Genomic DNA, 18037 nt, shown 5'->3' with positions numbered 1-18037 from the left:
GGGAATTTATAAACGCCATATGTTGTATACAGTCCCCAAAGAGGACTGTCCCCGAATGAACTTCTCATGGGCACTCTCTGAAGTTTCTAAGCTTCAGTCCTTTCTTGTAAGGTGCCTCTGCATTTTTTGAAGGGTACTTAGTATTTTCATTACTACAGGAAGGAGAATCTATATGAAAGGTCAATCAGTTGCCCAAGCACCTAAACACAAGTCTGACCTTAGGGATTTGAATACCCGCTAACATAACAAGGTCAACGACCAGGGAGGGTCAGACAGAGCTCTTATGCAGGACTGTTCCCTGTTGAAATTTCTACTGTCATACACCAGTGTTCGTGTTTTAGGCGATTGTGAGCAGTAGTAGCGCCCCATGCCGAAGGTTTGTGTTCTGCTAGGTTTCTGATGTTATGATCTACGGAAGTGCCATTCTGAAGCCCTCGTTTGTTATCAGTGCCAGTCCACATTTACAATACAGAAGCACTAAATCACCGGTAGTTTTTATGTTGCGCTGATTATGCAGCCAAAAACTACAGTTCCCAGGATGCAAAAAAATGAGTAATCTTCATGCCCACAACTTGTATAGATAGGCTATAACAGGACCAAAACAGGCCGGGGCTGAAGGAGGGAGCTCCCGCTTCCAGACTGAGTCCACAATTTCTCTTAATTCACGTCTTTTAAAAGATGGGTCCCATCCAAGCCAGAGCCGTGAAATCTACGTTCATACACTGTTGCTCGAATAAGCATTTTTCTGAATGAAAACCAGTGTTGCGCCCCTGCAGGACTCGAATTCTGAGCCAGCCCTGTGTTCTAGCGCTCCCCTCTGCCCTTTGCTTGTTGTATCACTCTGCCACACCGCTATGGAGGGGCCCGCGGAGAGGAAGAGACGCAGTCTAGTCTCTCTCCGCGGGCGTTTTCGGGAAAGGGAAGTGGCGCGCAAGGCACCTCATTGGTAAGTAGTTAGGTGGGGCTGGGTCTTTAGGTAGGCAATAAAAAGGGGGTGGAGGTTGGGGTCGGCCTCTTTACCGCGCCGACGGTTAGGTAGGAAGGGGTTTTTCTGAATTGGGACCACCCACCCACCCAGCTTAGGTAGACAGAAGGAGGAGACCGTAGGTAGGCAGGAGGGGATAAGTAGGGGCAGTTAATAGTCATTTAGGACAGGTGAATTCGGGAGGTTGGCAGGAGATGGGGGAGGGTGGAGAGCCAGGTGCGGGCTTGTCCACCCTTCCAGGGGGAAAAACAAGGATTTGAAGGATCAGAGCGGGGAGGGGTAGGCTACAGGCAGGGAAGGCATGGGAAGAATAGGGGAGTAGATATGGTAGGGAAATTGAAGGGAGATATTTTAAGGAGGAAATAAAGGAAAAGGAATTGTTAAGTTAAAGTCGGTTAAAGGAACATAGTCAAGTTTTGTGTAATGATGTTAAAAACCTGTTCTAATAAATGACCTTTTACACCAAAAAGAGTGTCACGCCTGTATGTCCCGATACAACCCTGGGAAGAGTGTGGTTTGTTCCTGACCTTGGAAACACTTATCTTGTTTTGGCTTGGCGCAGCTCCTGGTCTGAAGGCTGCATCTGAAACTCTACATGTCTGATGCCGTTCTTGCCCGTCCGTGATAACTCCTGCTACTTGAAATCGCATAGTATGCTGCAGTGAAGTTGCTGTTTAGTTATAATGGGTTTCTTGTGATCTGGCTACGATTCTTGAGTGTTTTCTGCTGTTGCGTTATCGTTGTATGCCTACGGCACGCTCTGCTCTCGCTAGCGCTTAGACCCGCCAGAGCTGTCTTTTCAGTAACCACTCACTTACTGTGCTTGCCTCTAGGAGCAGCAATATCAATATCCCTTCTCTGCTTCTTCATTTTCAGTTATTAAGTGCCTGCTGCTGTCACGCGTTCAATGCAGATGGCAGCCTTGGGTGCTCGGTCCCCTTTAGAGTCGAAGTGTGAAGTTGCATTGTGGGAACTGTGAAACATACTTTGCGTCCTTATGGTGCTATTAACTCCTATGGAAAATACACAGTTTTTCTGTCCAGGTTATGTCTATGCAAAGCCAAGATTACACGGACATCAGGAACATCGATTTTCTTGTGGGCAGTCTGACTGCAATGCTTGGAGCCCGGGTTTACTACTGGATGTGCTTGGTGTGAATACAGAACCATAGAACCCAATAGAGGAACTCCCGAGCACATAGAACACTATCTCCGAGGTAGGGGGAGGTGGACCCGGCACATCACCTGTGATGCTGGCCCATAGATGGTCTATGGACTTGGTCATTATGGAGACATTTAAACAAAAACAAAAAAAGTTCTTTCTTTTGCAGGATTGAAAGCCTGCAAGGTTTAGGCTTTGGTGAAGACATCTTTCAAAAGAGAGGGGCCTAGCTTTCATTAGTGCGGCAGACACTCGCCTCGAGGCCTGAGGGTTCTGTTGAGCCCTGAACATTGTTGCATTTTATAATTCAAACAGCAGCGAGGTGGACTATTTCTATCCTTCCACAAAAGTCCACGACACACTAGCTACCTTACTGTGCAAAAGGAATTAATTTTTTAACGCCATCGAGGTGACTGGGACAATTCTACACTATTCTTCGGGGGGAATTGCTCACATCCAATTCCCTTCAACCAATCTGACAGACCCTGAGCATTTTGCCACTGCACTGAATCCAAACACTGGGGGTTCCTGCTCAGATAATTAGGCCTTCTCATCGTCATCATTGTAAGAAAAGACACTGGACAGAGCTTAGCTCTGTAATCAGCAAAACAAGAAAGGAATTGTACCTCAGTAGCCCAATTACTTTTATTGAGTACCGACCACCCAAAGACACCTGCCTCTCTGTGCAGTATTTCATGATTTTCAATTCTGATATACTTAAGCCTTCTCTCAAAACTGGAGTTTTGGCAGCCTCGTCGGCCAAACTGACTCCGACAAAGGGTTTATGGTCTATGCCAGCGTCATGTGTATAAGGGTAATATTCCCAACTGGACACAATTTCCCACCTTAGCTCAAATACTTCAGTCACACTCCAATTTAACCCACGGCTGTATACCACTTGAAAGTGCCACGTTTAACTCAGCCGTGTTTTTCTGTGGTGTAAAGTAATGACACAACACATAATTCCACATCACAGTGGACAACCACTTACTTCACTGTAAAATATGACAGAATAATTTTTGTTTTTGTCTAATTTTTTCCATATCTTCCCACTGTACTTTAATAATTCTAATTTTTGTAAATACTCGACTGAATCTTTTGTTCTCTCTCTTATAATGGAATTTCAAAAGTGTTCCGTGATTTCTACAATCACACAAACCTTCTTAAAGATTGAGCTCCTGAAGCTTATCCTGTGCTAACTAAAAATGAGTCAAAGGACGCACTGTGGGAGACTTGACTTCTGACTTGCCACTGTACAGCTTCCAAGAATTGGGGATTTGAAGGTACAGGTAAAGCATGTTAAATCTCTAGCCAGTCTCCCACCACATCCCTGCAAGAGCTTTGTCACACGTGGATCTTCTAGCATTAATGAGGGAGTTTTCCTATGTGTTTGGTAGTAGTGGTGGAGAGATGCCTCAGCCAAGCAGCATTGATAGCGGTGTGCTGCACTGGTGATTGTAAATGTTTTCCTGTGTGCTGTGGCTGTGCTTGCAGGGGCAGCTCCTCCGCAATGGTGGAGGACAGCCGCCACCCCGACAAAAAGCCAGGAGATGAAAAATAAAACCATAGTTTAATACAGTTTTATTTTTCATCTGCAGGCTCAGCAAGCAGTGCAGGGAGGGGCAATGTGGAGGAGGAGGAGGAGGGTGCACCTAAGTGAGCATATCAGTTTGGCCAGTTGTCTTAGGCCGGCCAAACACACATGCACACTTAGTTTCTCCAACAGGGCTGGAGAAACTGCACAGACCCCAGGGCAGTGTCTGAGCGGCAGTCAAAGCCGCTCAGACCTATCCTGGTGCTGCCTTCCAGCTATGTTTAGCAGGAAAGCAGTGCCAGGATTGCTGGGGAGCCTGTGTTGGTGTCCCAGTGAATGCTGGGACACTAGAAGAAGAGCACAAGGTCGCAGAAGGCAGCGAGCTGCAGCGACAAGAAAGGTGAGTGTTTTTTTTTCTTTAAAGTTGGGTCTCCTGTCCCCGTCGTCTCCTCTCCCTCTTCATCCCCCTTGACATTTGCGGCTGTCGCTGCTGTGTGCTTGTGTACAGTTACCTTTGCTGTGCTATAATTACAATGTAGGGATATTTGGGTACAGTGGCAGAGATTTCAAAGGTGTACGTAGGTGCTGTGATGGATTTATGTGACCACTGGACTGCTGTGGCAGTAGAATGAGAGGACTTGCTATCTGATGTGGGAGTGGTGGCAGATGGCAGCAGTGGTGAAGGGCCCACTTGTATGGTTTAACACTAATGGTGAGGACTCATCTTGGGTTGTGGCAGTAATGATGGGCAGGAGTCTGGGAGATGTGTCAGTGACGACAAAGAGTTACCCTTGTGCTCTTGGGTACTGTTGAGAAGTTTCCTTTGCTCTGTGGCATTAATAACATGTGGGCTCTGACAGTAATTGTAGATGGCTACCTACAGTCTGGGGGTTGCAATGGTGAATGATTACATAGTGTTGTATCAAAATGTTGATGCCTGAGAGGCATTAGTGTGCTGGGACAGTGATGATATTTTTTTACCTGCATGCTATGTGCCTTCTGGTGAAAATTTATGTGGAGAGTGCAGCAGTGACGGCAAAAGGTTACAAGTGTAGTGCAGTAGCCATTGAGGAGGGCTACCCATGTCCCGTGGTTGTGATGGTGGACGGTTACATGGGTGCTGCAGCAATCATCCATACAGAGGGCTACATGCAAGCTAAGAAAAAGAAGATTTTGGGTTAACAGTGTGCTGGGGCATGGTTGCTGTGTTTTAACAGCAATGGTGCTTCCGGACATTATGATGCGGCAATCATGGTGATGATTTTTCACAGTACACCAATCGGATGGTAGACTGCTTTTTGTTGAAGCAATGTGAAGAGTCCTCCACGCCTTCTACAGTGATGGTGGTGGTTTCCCATGTTCTGTGACGGTAACTGATGTGATGGATGACACTTACTGATTTGGTAAGACAGTGCTCACACATGGGTACCTGTGTACCATGCTGTTTCTGGCAGAAGGTTACAGGTGTGCTGAGGCAATGATGGCAGAATACTCTGTGTGGAGTATGGCACTCTCTGTGGAGTGAGGAGGCTCACTGAGTGAGAAGCAGTGGCATCTCCACCCCACCAGCAAAACTTTTACAAGAAAACGATAATAAACTATGTTTATTATTGTTTTCTTGTAAAAGGGACAGGCCACGTGCAATGACAGGGACGGAGGGAGACTGCACTCCCTCCTCAGGGCGCATGTATGTTTGGCTGGCCGTCTTGGCCCGGCCAAACACACATGCACAATAGGCTCTTTCCAACTAGGCAAGGCAGGCATTGCTTTGCCGCGTTGGAGACAGTAGGTAAAGACCTCCACTCTGCCTCAGAGCGCCCTGGCTAGGCGCTCCATCCAATCTTAACGCTGCTTTCATACTGCTAACAGCATGGAAACAGCGTTAGGATTGGATGCAGGGCAGGCTGGGAGCCTGTGCCTGCAGTCGTGGACCGAGGAGCGGAGCGGATCGGTACAGAGCGACAAGAAAGGTAAGTTTAAAAAAAAAGTTATATTTTTTTGTCGTTGTCGCACCACCCCCCACCATGCCCCACCCCACCCCTTTTCCCACCCACAAGCCACCGCTGGTGAGGGTGCTCACCTGGGAACTGTGAAAGAAATAAGACAAGATACACTTTGACCCTGATGAGATATCAGTCATTGCTTGTGCGAAGCCCATCACTCTAGACTCACTGAATGGCTACAGTTGCAAATGTCTGTATGACTCGGATTTTATTTTCTTAAAAGTATGCAAAGTTTTAATAATGAATGATATCAATTGAACTATAAATTCTAAGTCAACAGGTTTCAATTAGAACATCAGTGGGTATGGATGTAATTTGAACTCTCTGCAACAGTATAGGATTAATTCATATGATCCATCTTCATTTGTTATTGAGGAGCCAGGTATTTTAACAACAAAAATCCTAAACTGACCTTAATTTAAATTTGCTTTGTTCCACAGGACAAGCTTCGGTACTTCCTTTGTCCAAAGAGGAGTCATGACATTGGATCATGTTTCTACTGTGACAGTAATGATAAAGTGTTACTTTATTCTGTGATACTTAATGTGCAAGGTTTCCGAGTGCTGAGGTAGCGCTGGTGGAAGAGCTAACCATGCATTATATAGTGGAGCAGGACTGTTACCCGTACCCGGGGTTACCAAACTACCACTCACAAGAACAGATCATTTATCATCTTCAATATTCCCTTCATTCAATCTAATAATCCATCCGCACATAAATGTAACAAACGGAGGTGGAAGAGAATATCCATAGCTTAAACACTCGGCTCACAAGTAGGCAGCTTCAATGGAATTACAAACAAACTGAGTTTGTTAAATCTGGCTGCCTTATTGACCTGTGACTGCACTACATCTTTTCTTTCGGTCATGACCTCCTTGACCACGCTCTCACCACTGTTTTTAAACTATCCCTATCAACTGCCATTTACCTATCGAATAGAACATGGCACGGCCTTTCCTTTGCATAAAGAAGCATTTTGCTGATCCTATGACTTTTTCCAACTGCAGATCTTACTCTCTTCTTCCTTGTCCAACCAAAGGCCTGGAACAAATAGTCAACCAGCAACTTACTCTGGTCTCACCTTCGACGTGTTGCCTTAAATCTCTGTTTACAGCCAATCATAGCACAGAAGGTGCTCTAATTGCCCCCATGCATGACATCTGACTTTTCAATGATAAGGGTGTTACTGCTGCTCTTCTACATTTAGCTCTTACAGAGAACTGCACACCATTCAACTCAGGTGCCTTTTCAATGTACTTATCTGAAATTCTGCTCTTCAATGTTATAGCCCTTTCCTCTTGCACCAGACACAATTGGTGTGTCTCCCACGGTTTCAATTTGATGTTCCCAGACTTTTGTGCAGGGTACTCCAGGAATCTTCCATGAGCACCACATTTTTTAAATATTTATATTATACTGCTGACATCCATTGTTGGATCTTTTGGTTTTCATGTTATCTCTCATGCAGATGATACTCAGCTGATCCTCTCTCAGGAGACCCAGCAAATAAACAGACTAATTTCATGCACTGTATGTCGCGGTTGCCGATTGGATGAGCTGCAGTTGTCGACAGCTAAACGGTGAGAAAACAGAGCTTGCGCTATTTGGTAGAGTTACCACTCTCTGACCTTTCTCTGGACCACTGCATGGTGGCCGGCTCTTTCAGACCTTGCAAGTGGCCAGGAAATTGAACATCATTTTGGATGATACCTTTCTATGGTGAACTGAGTCACTGCTATGTCGGTCTGTTGCTTTAATACTTTCAAAATGCTCAGAAAAAAAATTAAATGGCTGCCCATGAATGCATGGAAAATGGTGACCCAAACACTCATTACAAGTGGACTGGATTACAGAAATGCCCTCTATGTTAGCATTTCTGCATACTTTATCAAGAGACTTAAAGTGGTCTAGAACACATTCACCAGACTAAATCTGCCTCCTGGTAGCACTGTCAGCACCCAGTTACATAACCTTCATTGGCTGGCTGCCCATAAGCGTTCCCTCTACAAGCTTCTTCATCTTTCCTACAAAGCACTTCACAACCTTGGCCCTTCCAACTTTGCAGTCCCATTCTCTCATATGTTCCTCACAGACAACTTCATTCCACATCTCAACTGCTCACTCGCCAGAGCTGCATTGGAGTACTAGAGGAGGGGGCACTCCTTTTCCTACCCGACTCCCAAAGCTTGGAATTGGATTCCTCTCTATTCATTCAACTGGACCTAGCTCAGGATTTAGGAAGATACGGAAAAGCGGCTGTTATAACTAGATTACTTTTGAACGTCCTGGCAATAACTTTCCATTCCACGCAGAATGCCCTTGCATGTGAGATGCGGGTGCTACAAATGACAAACAAGACACAACCTGTAGCAGTGAAAGTGGAGGGTTCCCTGTTACCTTAAGAACAGAAGGATATTGGATACATAAGCAGTAAGTAAATGTGCTCGGGCATGGCTCATGGACTGCAACATCACTACTCCTTGAACAACCAACCACAGACTGACATTATAACCAGAAATGATCATCACAGGATGACGACCCAGACTCTAGGCAGGAATGCAAAATCCAGGAACTGAATCCTGAGGCGTGGCCAGGCTGCCAACATTCCTATCGGGCCATGGTAATGCAGACTCTGTGCTACACAAATGCCAAACAACACAACATAATAAAAAACCTGTGGGCAGATGTGATAGTGGTGTGAGACCTGCTTTTGGAGAAGAGATTTGGAAAGGTTACCTGTAACTGGCTACCTGTGATTTTGTTCAGTTACTTACCGGTAATCTTCATTACCCCAAAAAGGGGCCCTCCTCGTCCAAATCCTCTTCCCTCAATGGTAAGGCCTGGGATGCGGGGGAGCCCATGAGGGGGCAATGCAGAAGGTTATCTGTGTGTCAAGGCAATAATAATGGATGATTGTTGTGTTTTGGGTAGTGATGGCAGTGGACCCTCATGCGTGTAGTGTAAGTGATGGCTTAACGTGAGATGGGGTACTTCATGACGATGAATACTAAGGTGTTAATTGTGAGAAAGCAGACTTTTCTCTCTGCTGCACAGAAGTTCGACTAACCATGTGCTGTGTAGGGCAGCCATCTGTCTGGGTCTAATCAGAAAAACTGGAAGTTAAGCTAAGAGGAAACATCTGCATTTAAGGACCCTTATGCTGTTTGGTCTAGATAAATCTTTGGTCGCTTAGAGGAAACACTACTGCAACTGAGGCCTCTATTATGCTTCAGTTTGTTTAACATTTTAACAGCACTGTTCGAGATAATGTATTATGGAATAATCGAAAATGCGGTAGGCATACCTATACATTTACTGCATGGTTTAAGACATTTTGTAAGGTTTTTTTTTTTAAAGAAACAGAAGGCCAAATTACATCATGCTTAAAATTATTGTTAACAGAATGTTTAAAATGTGACAAATGTATGTAGGTGAAATTTGATGCTGTTTTACGTTTTGCATTTACAATGTTAACTATAAGTTTCCCTGGGTTAACTGTAACCAAACCAAACTTAGTAATAATAAAAATACATTGTGTATGTGTATAACAAAAACGTTGCAAGCCTAGACTAGAGCTAGGGCAGTGGAAAACGTTGGATGCCTCGTTGTTGCTGACTTCGGAAGTAAAACTAAGGATGTATAGCTTGTAAGGAGCGCCGCCTTAGCGGACCCATGTTGTGGCCACCGATGCCAAATTGTTAGCTGTGTTTATCATGCCCTCAATGGTGGCCAACTTACTTCGTGTCAACAGGCACACTGTTTCCAGTCAAGGACTTTTGTGCTACAAATCGATTGATATCAGGGTTGTTGGTGTAAGTTGGTCAATGAAAGCGAAACAAAACTAGAGCACCCAGAATGCGGCAGTTTGTCACACAAAACCTCAGAACTGTGAATTGTGTCTATGGTCACTTGAACTGAGGTGGGCAATACCAAACTGTGATCTGGCCGCCACATTTCCATTGCTCGAGTTTCATTTAATAAATTAATGCAGTTTAGTTATAGCATTTAGGCAGCTCAGCTACACTCATTAGATCAACGTCCCTAAAACAATGAGTCGTAAAGGAAATGTCACAACCGTTAAGGTGGAGCGTCGGTGCATGGACCGCTCCATGTTAGCAGTGACGTCGGAGGCTCACCTGTGTACTATGGATTTTGACAGGATGGTTGTCACCGAGAGTTCTGCCCAGACTGCAGCGGGTAATACGTGTGCTCTGGTCACGTAATGAGCGGGGTTTGCACTCAGCGTGCTGAGATAAAAGAAGCGGCCAGTTACCTGTGCGCAGAAAGTGAACTACAGACGCAAGCTTACGCTACTGCCATGAGTTCTGCCGTGCGCTGGAGGGTGACACCAAGGCATGGCGTGCAGTTCGTTACTTGTGAGGTAGCGGTGGGTTACCTGCTGTCTCCCGCGGCCGTGAGCGGTGGCACCAGCAGAGTCCCATGTCTGCTCCCGCGGGGGCTGGAAGTCTTGCAGCTGTCAGGATTTGCAGACGGAGCACTTCCTCTCTCCCGGGAGTGCTGCGGCCGGTCCAGAGTGCACCTAGCCCACGGGCGGCATTCTTGGCAGCGGGTGCTGTGTCTGACCCGTGGATCTTGGCTCTTCTGTGGCAAGAAACCCTCACACCCACAACTCACACACTGTTTCCAGGAGGCTGTTAGCAGCCCCAGAGCGGCCAGTGCTACCCTGACCGGCCAGTCAATCACCGGGCAGCCTCCGCCCTCTCAGCCCCTACCCTTTGGCTGTCTCCTTTTACGAGGTTTAGAGATTATTTAGGAGGCGCCGTCCCTCTTTAACGTGCGTGCTCTCGCTTTAAGGGACACTTTCCCGCTTTAGGAGAAACGGTCCCGCAGTGGGGTATTTTACCAGACAAAGATCACCTATTGTTTTTCTACAACCAGTTCTTCATAGTGCATTAAAAGCGATAGCTACCTGAACCACTATCTGACCCGAAATGCCCCGCTTTATTTTATCTTTCGAATATTGGAAAAGGTTCGCCCATCCCGGCTGGCTCACCCAGACCCTGCACCCCGGCTCCTCTAGAGTCACACTCCGCTCATCGGAAGCAGAGCCCGGGAAGCTGCAGCGTGGGAGCCGGGCGTCTCGCCAACGACCATGAGCCCTGAAAGAAGTTATTTTTAGGTCAAAGTGGAAACACGGGGATAGTTAAAAAAAAAAAAAAAAAAAAAAACGATATATCTCCTGAAGGCAAGGCTAGCTCTTAAAGAGTTAGTCCAAGAGCCTGGGCCGAACGAGCACCAACAGATTCAGACTTACTGTTATACCGACAACGAGCTGATGTGCTCGGGTCACAATAAACACCAATGCATTCTGGTAATTGTAGTCCCGGTCTTCACTTAGTACACCCAGGGCTCCAGACTCAGGCTCCACATGGGCCATATAGCACTCGCCTATTAAGGGTAAGTACTTTAGTCATTACTCAGTTCTGCAACAGGCGTCGCCCCCAAAGACAAACACCAGAAGTACCACCCCTGCCACAGAGAGCAAGTGCCCCGCTCTAGAATCGCTCTCCACACGGTGTTTGTACTCTGAAAAATCTCTCTGCGTAACGGGTCGCTTTAAAGCCACGCTTGGTGCGCACACTCGCATTCGTCTGTTCTAGACTCCAATCCTGGGGTGCTGTTTCTCCCGGATCCCTTGCATGAGCGATTACTTTTGAGAACCCGCCTGTGGCGCCGCTGCTTCTGACTCACCCTAAGCCCAGTGAGCGTCTCAACGGGTAACTTTCTCCACTCATCTAGGGACATTTGTTCTGGGCGCATAGGAACTGCTCTAGAGTCATACATCACGGGGCACTATTGCAGCTCCTGTCTGTGCTCTGCTGTGAATTAACCTGGCCTTGGAGTTGGAACCAAGCTGCACTTGACTGGCGAGCCCCATTCAGGGGGAAAACGGTCTTAGGTTGCTTGAGTTCAGGTTCAGAGAGGTCCTGGCCTAGAAGTTCTGATTGGACTGTTTCCACTGGAGTAGGGTTGAAACTGATTTGCATATAGCTAATTTCAAACTGGGATGGTATGGTATGCAAAATAAGGATGGGCTGGAAGGAATAATTACCAGTGGCTGAGATTAATTCAAGCATTCCATTCTTCACTTTTTTGTATACTTAAATGGATTACTACTGTGCAGGAGCACAGCTTTCAACACTCACTCAGAAGTGTGTGCATATTGCACCAGGAGGTGCCATTGAGGAATTGCACAGCCCTTTAGAGACTGTAGCTCAGCATGGGACACTGCCTCAGAATTCCACATTGCATGGGTCACCACTCTAGATTAAAATGCAGTGTATGGTACCATTCTGGACTCAAACTCCAGATGATGTACTCAACACACTGCATAACGTGAGATTTTCACCCATTATAGGAACTGCTCCGTCCTCTGCATTATCACCACACCCTGATGTAATTGAAGGGTACCACTACCATTTCACACTCGTCATTGCTTCACTGTTTACTAAGTGTAAGGATATTTTTAGGGTACGCTATGGAAATAAGGTTCCACAAAATCCGTGAGAAAATCTGGACTAAGTTAAGAGTATCAACAAACTGAATCTCAAGTTGAACTGAATCTGGGGTGAAAGTCAACTCATTTCTGGGCTGTAGCTCGATTAAACCTGTAGACTCAGGTGGGTTTAACAAGAAAATGTATTAGAACTAGCTCTACAGATACAGCTTAGCTGGAGCTAAAGGATCAGCTTAAAAGTCAACTGAATATCAAGATGAGGTGATAGAAGGGTAAACATTGGCTCAGTCGAAGGATTTAGGAAGACTAAATGCTGGTTACTCAGTTTGTGGCATAGCAGGATTCAGTACGAGCATAGAGGTATAATGAGGTCTGATGATACGGATGGGCTTAATATCATGTAGTCACACTACCAGACCTCAGCACAGATATCTCATAGCCGGGCCACACACTAACTTACACTGAACACATGCATGAAAAAAAAGAAGTCCACAAGTAAATGAGTAATACCACACCAATTTGTTTGGAGAAAGTTATGTTGCAGGGTTGTTTGGTATGGTAATGGGTTAACTTATGGGCGATCTAAAGGCAGCCAGCGATGATATGACCTAAGCTGGCTGCCTGTCTGATGAGGCAATGCGGACAAGGAATACACAACATCTGGTGCTGAACCTTTGGGGGTTCACCCCACATCTGGACCCTATGGTTTAGGAAATGGAACTCACACCCAGAGGCGGAGTGTCACCAGACAAGCCCACAGTTGCTCAGACTTACAACTAACCAGGGAAAAATGGGGCACTGTCCCTTTCATCCCAAGGCCCTGCCATAAGGACTCTTAGGGTATGGGCTTGAAGCCCGTCTGGGCTCTTTCTTGTGGTTGCTTTTTGAACCGAAGTCCTATGGATCGCCCTGTAACTCTGCCAAGCCTCAGAGGTAGCAATCATTAGTCCTGAGGCTCCTCACCATTAACCAGCACCTTATCAAGCCTTCTTGCTACATGGTGCCTTGGCAAATGTGACTTAAAGGTGTTGTGGCTGGTATGTCTGTACCTTCAGACTGGGTCTCTATACACAAAGTTATTGTATGAAGTTTGAAACTGTTCAACCATGTCACTGATCTTAAGGAGACCCAAATCGTACTCACCCCATGGACCTTTCATTAGGTAGTAGCATGCCTGTGCCGGCTGCATGGATCACACCTACAGGAGCTTGTTTAATTCCCGCAAATCAACTCAACTTTCTTGCATAGTTGAAATGTCAGACATGGCCGAGAGGCTATGTGTGTTAAACTATTCCTCCACTTAAGGTATTGCCCTTTTGTGCCCTTAACTCAAAACAGGTTAAAGAGGCTACCTGCATTCACAAATTACTCTTGTCCCAGGGTGTCTCAGACCATTAAATAAATCATTATTTGTTTCTGTGTTTCCTAAAAGGTCCCCCACAGGGCCGATGTGGAAATCTATTACCACAGTGCAGTGTGACATACTCTATAAATAACTTGTTGGACCTGGCTTTTTGACAGGGACATCCCCAAACTTTTTGCCTCCTTCCTCCTATTTTGTCTGACCTGTTGTTGTTGGCTTTTGACCTCTGGGCACTTTACCGCTGCTAACCAGTGCTAAAGTGCATATGCTCTCTGTGTAAATTGTACTATTGATTGGTTTATCCATGATTGGCTATTTAATTTACTTATAAGTCCCTAGTAGAGTGCACTATATGTGCCTAGGGCCTGTAGATTAAATGCTGCTAGTGGGCCTGCAGCACTGGTTGTGCCACCCACTTCAGTAGCCCCTTAACCCTGTCTCTGGCCTGCCATTGCAAGCCTGTGTGTGCAGTTTCACTGCCACTTCGACTTGGCATTTAAAAGTACTTGCCAAGCCTAGAACTCCCCTTTTTCTACATATAAGTCATCCCTAATGTGTGCCCTAGGTAACCCCTAGAGCAGGGTGCTGTGTAGGTAAAAGGCAGGACATGTACCTGTGTAGTTATATGTCCTTGTAGTGTAAAACTCCTAAATTCGTTTTTACACTACTGTGAGGCCTGCTCCCTTCATAGGCTAACATTGGGGCTGCCCTCATACACTGTTGAAGTGGCAGCTGCTGATCTGAAAGGAGCAGGAAGGTCATATTTAGTATGGCCAGAATGGTAATATAAAGTCCTGCTGACTGGTGAAGTCGGATTTAATATTACTATTCTAGAAATGCCACTTTTAGAAAGTGAGCATTTCTTTGCACTAAAATCTTGTTGTGCCCTTCAATCCACGTCTGGCTATGTTTAGTTGACAGCTCCTTGTGCATTCACTCAGACACACCCCAAACACAGGGTACTCAGCCTCACTTGCATACATCTGCATTTTGAATGGGTCTTCCTGGGCTGGGAGGGTGGAGGGCCTAAACTCACACAAAGGACTGCCACACCCCCTACTGGGACTCTGGCAGACAGGATTGAACTGAAAGGGGGCTTGGTGCATTTCTTAGACACTCTTTGAAGTCACCCCCACTTCAAAGGCACAACTTAGTATAAAACAGGGCCTCTGCCCTACCTCATCAGACACTTGCTGGAGAAGAAACCTGAACCAGAAACTACATCCTGCCAAGAAGAACTGCCTGGCTGCTCAAAGGACTCACCTGTCTGCTTTTCTACAAAGGACTGCTGCCTTGCTGTTGGCCTGCTGCCTTGCTGAACTGCCTGGCTGCTCAAAGGACTCGCCTGTCTGCTTTTCTACAAAGGACTGCTGCCTTGCTGTTGGCCTGCTGCCTTGCTGAACTCTTGTCTGGCTGTAAAAGTGCTCTCCAAGGGCTTGGATAGAGCTTGCCTCCTGTTCCCTGAAGTCTCAGGACCAAAAAGACTTCTCTCTTCCTCTTGGATGCTCTGTGCGCCGAACTTTTCGACGCACAGCTTGTTCTGCGGCAAGAAAAACGCCGCACACCGACGCTGATCGACGCGACGCCTTCGGGACGACCGAAAGTTTGACGCACGGCCTCACAAGGACAACGCCGCCCGACTTCCCGGGAGAAATCGACGTGACGCCTGCTGTGAGATCGAAACTTTGACGCACGGCCTCGCAAGGACAACGCCGCCCGACTTCCCAGGAGAAATCGACGCGACGCCTGCTGTGAGATCAAAACTTTGACGCACGGCCTCGCAAGGACAACGCCGCCCGACTTCCCAGGAGAAATCGACGTGACGCCTGCCGTGAGATCAAAACTTTGACGCACGGCCTCGCAAGGATAACGCCGCCCGACTCCCCAGGAGAAATCGACGCGACGCCTGCCGTGAGATCGAAACTTCGACGCACAGCCCCGCAGAACGACGCGCAGCCGGAAAGCAAGCAGGAAAATCCTCGCACAGACCCGGGACATCTGGTACTCCCCGCGAACCACAGAAAGAGACTGTCCGCGTGCCGGAAAACGACGCACAACTCCCCGCGTGGAAAATAACGACGCAAGTCCGTGTGTGCTGAGGAGAAATCGACGCACACACCAGTTTTCCACGTACCTCTTCTCCTGTGGCCCTCTGAGGAGATTTTCCACCAGAAACCAGGTACTTTGTGTTTGAAAGAGACTTTGTTTACTTTCTAAAGACTTAAGACACTTTATATCACTTTTCAGTGATATCTTTACAAATTCATATTGCAACTTTGATCGTTTTGACCTGAAGATACCCAGATAAATATTATATATTTTTCTAAACACTGTGTGGTGTATTTTTGTGGTGTTATGCTATGGTGTTGTATGCTTTATTAAACAAATGCTTTACACATTGCCTTCTAAGTTAAGCCTGACTGCTCGTGCCAAGCTACCGGAGGGTGAGCACAGGCTGATTTTGGATTGTGTGTGACTTACCCTGACTAGAGTGAGGGTTCTTGCTTTGACAGAGGGCAACCTGACTGCCAACCAAAAACCCCATTTCTAACAGAACTGTGTAGCAATTCGTTATTTATTATGTAGGGTCTGGCAATGCTCCCTCACAGAGAAAAATCTGCTTTCTGGATTATTCTGCTAACCATGTTAGCACCAGCAACGTAAACCGGAACACATTAGACAGGGTCAAAGGAAGTAAACAGGGGCACTGCTGTAAAGCAGACCAACATGCGGGTCAAAGCAGGCACTTGAGTGGCAAGAAAGCTGCAATATGTGATGGATGGGGACTACACTAGGCAAATATGGGACTGAAGCTTCAATATACACCACGGGGTCTTAAGTTGAGAACTCCCATCACATCCTACTGGGGGTGCCGGTGAACGTTCTGTAGTCATATGCAACCCAGCGCTGGAAGGGATCCTGCCCATGCCAGATGACAAATAATCTTTTGTGCTAGATAGTATCAGTGCACTGCCATAGTAGGGGGTAAGAGGCAAACCCTACCAAACACAGGCAATTTGAATGTAGCACTGGTATCCAAATAAAGCTGTGTAGTGTTTCCACATAGCTAGCTGGGGTGCCTCTACTCACCCATACCTAATCCTGGGCGGAGCTGGGAAGTAGCCTGGCCCAATGTTGCCAGAAATGTACTGTTGGACCTGACCCTTTTTGCAGGATTATCCCCAAACATTTTGCCTTCTTCCTTCTATTGTTTTCTGACCTGTTTGTTTTGGTTTTAAGACTCAGAGCACTTTACCACTGCTAACCAGTGCTAAAGCACATATGCACTCTGTCTAAATTGTATTGGTGATTGGTTTCTCCACGGTTGGCATATTTGATTTACTGTTAAAGTGCAATATGTATTGCCCAGGGCCTGTAAATCAAATGCAACTAGTGGGCCTGCAGCACTAATTTTGTCACCCACATAAGTTGCCCTGTAAACATGTCTCAGAACTGCTACTGTAGTGTCTGTGTGGGCAGTTGTAAACTGCTATTTCGACCTGGTAAGTGCACCCACCTGCCAGACCCAAACCTTCCCTTTTACTACATGTAAGTCACCCATAAGGGTGCCCCAAGGGCAGGGTGCAGTGTATTTAAAAGGTAGGATGTGTACTGGTGTGGTTAACAAGTCCTGATAGTGAAATACTGCTATATCAGTTTTTCACTATTGGGAGGCCTATCTCTTCCACAGGAGAACATGGGGATTGCCTTGAAATATTAATTAGGTGTAATTTCTCATTGGGAGCAGTTAGCGATAAGGAGTTTGGGGTCTCTGAACTCACAATTTAAAAATACATCTTTTGGTGAAGTTGTTTTTTGAACTGTAGGATTGAAAATGCCACTTTTAGAAAGTGGACTGTTTCTTTCTTAACCATTCTGTGCCTCTACTTGTCTGTGGAATACATGTCTGGTTCAGGATGAGGGTTGGGTTGTTTGTGAATTCGCTCTAGACAGTCACACAAAGGGAGCTGAGGAGTGTCCTGCATTTCCTGATGGGTCTTCCTGAGCTAGAGTTGTGGGAGTGGCTGACACTTTTACCTGAGTAGGGCTGTGCCTGTTCTCACACAAAGCAGTCTGCAACGCCCTGCAGTGTGTCTGGGACTAGGGCAGGGAAAGGTAGGGTCTTGTGCACCACAAACAATTCTCTTTGAAGTGTGCCTACTTCAAAGACCGAAATCGGTATACATACGGCACAAAGTTAGAAAACATCTGGACTGAGGACATTCTGCCAGGAAGAAGAGCTGGATGCTGTAGGAGAACTGCAACTCTGCCTACTGCTATGTTGTGCTGGCCTGCTACTTGCTGTTTCTGTCCTGGAAGTGAAAGGACTGGACTTTGCTTTCTACATCCTGCTTTTGAAGGTTCTCCAATGGCTTGAGCTGAGCTTGCCTCCTGTTAATACGTCTCAGGGACATCAAAGATTTCATCTGCCAGTGCCTGGGCTCTTCCGCTGAGAGACTTGGCTTGCCAAGTGGTGCCAACTCAAGACCCTGGGTCATTGGAAGTGTAAGCT

The 18037-nt window shown here is 46.5% G+C and overlaps 1 protein-coding gene across 3 annotated transcripts in view; it reads right to left on the bottom strand.

The window, feature by feature from the left end:
* The window catches only part of ARHGAP22 (Rho GTPase activating protein 22), a 466096-nt gene that overhangs the window by 167189 nt on the left and 280870 nt on the right, over positions 1-18037 (bottom strand). The window contains exon 1 of one of the 3 annotated variants that reach the window (XM_069240889.1): positions 10080-11013. The exons of the other annotated variants lie outside the window; for them this stretch is intronic. Within the exon in view, the coding sequence (XP_069096990.1) occupies positions 10080-10125 (46 nt within the window). The 5' untranslated portion in view covers positions 10126-11013. Of the gene's footprint in view, positions 1-10079; positions 11014-18037 lie in introns of those variants that run through there. 3 annotated transcript variants of the gene reach the window in all.

The sequence above is a fragment of the Pleurodeles waltl genome, chromosome 6, assembly GCF_031143425.1.
Source record: "Pleurodeles waltl isolate 20211129_DDA chromosome 6, aPleWal1.hap1.20221129, whole genome shotgun sequence".
NCBI lineage: Eukaryota > Metazoa > Chordata > Amphibia > Caudata > Salamandridae > Pleurodeles > Pleurodeles waltl.
This window is presented reverse-complemented; position numbering and strand designations above follow the sequence as displayed.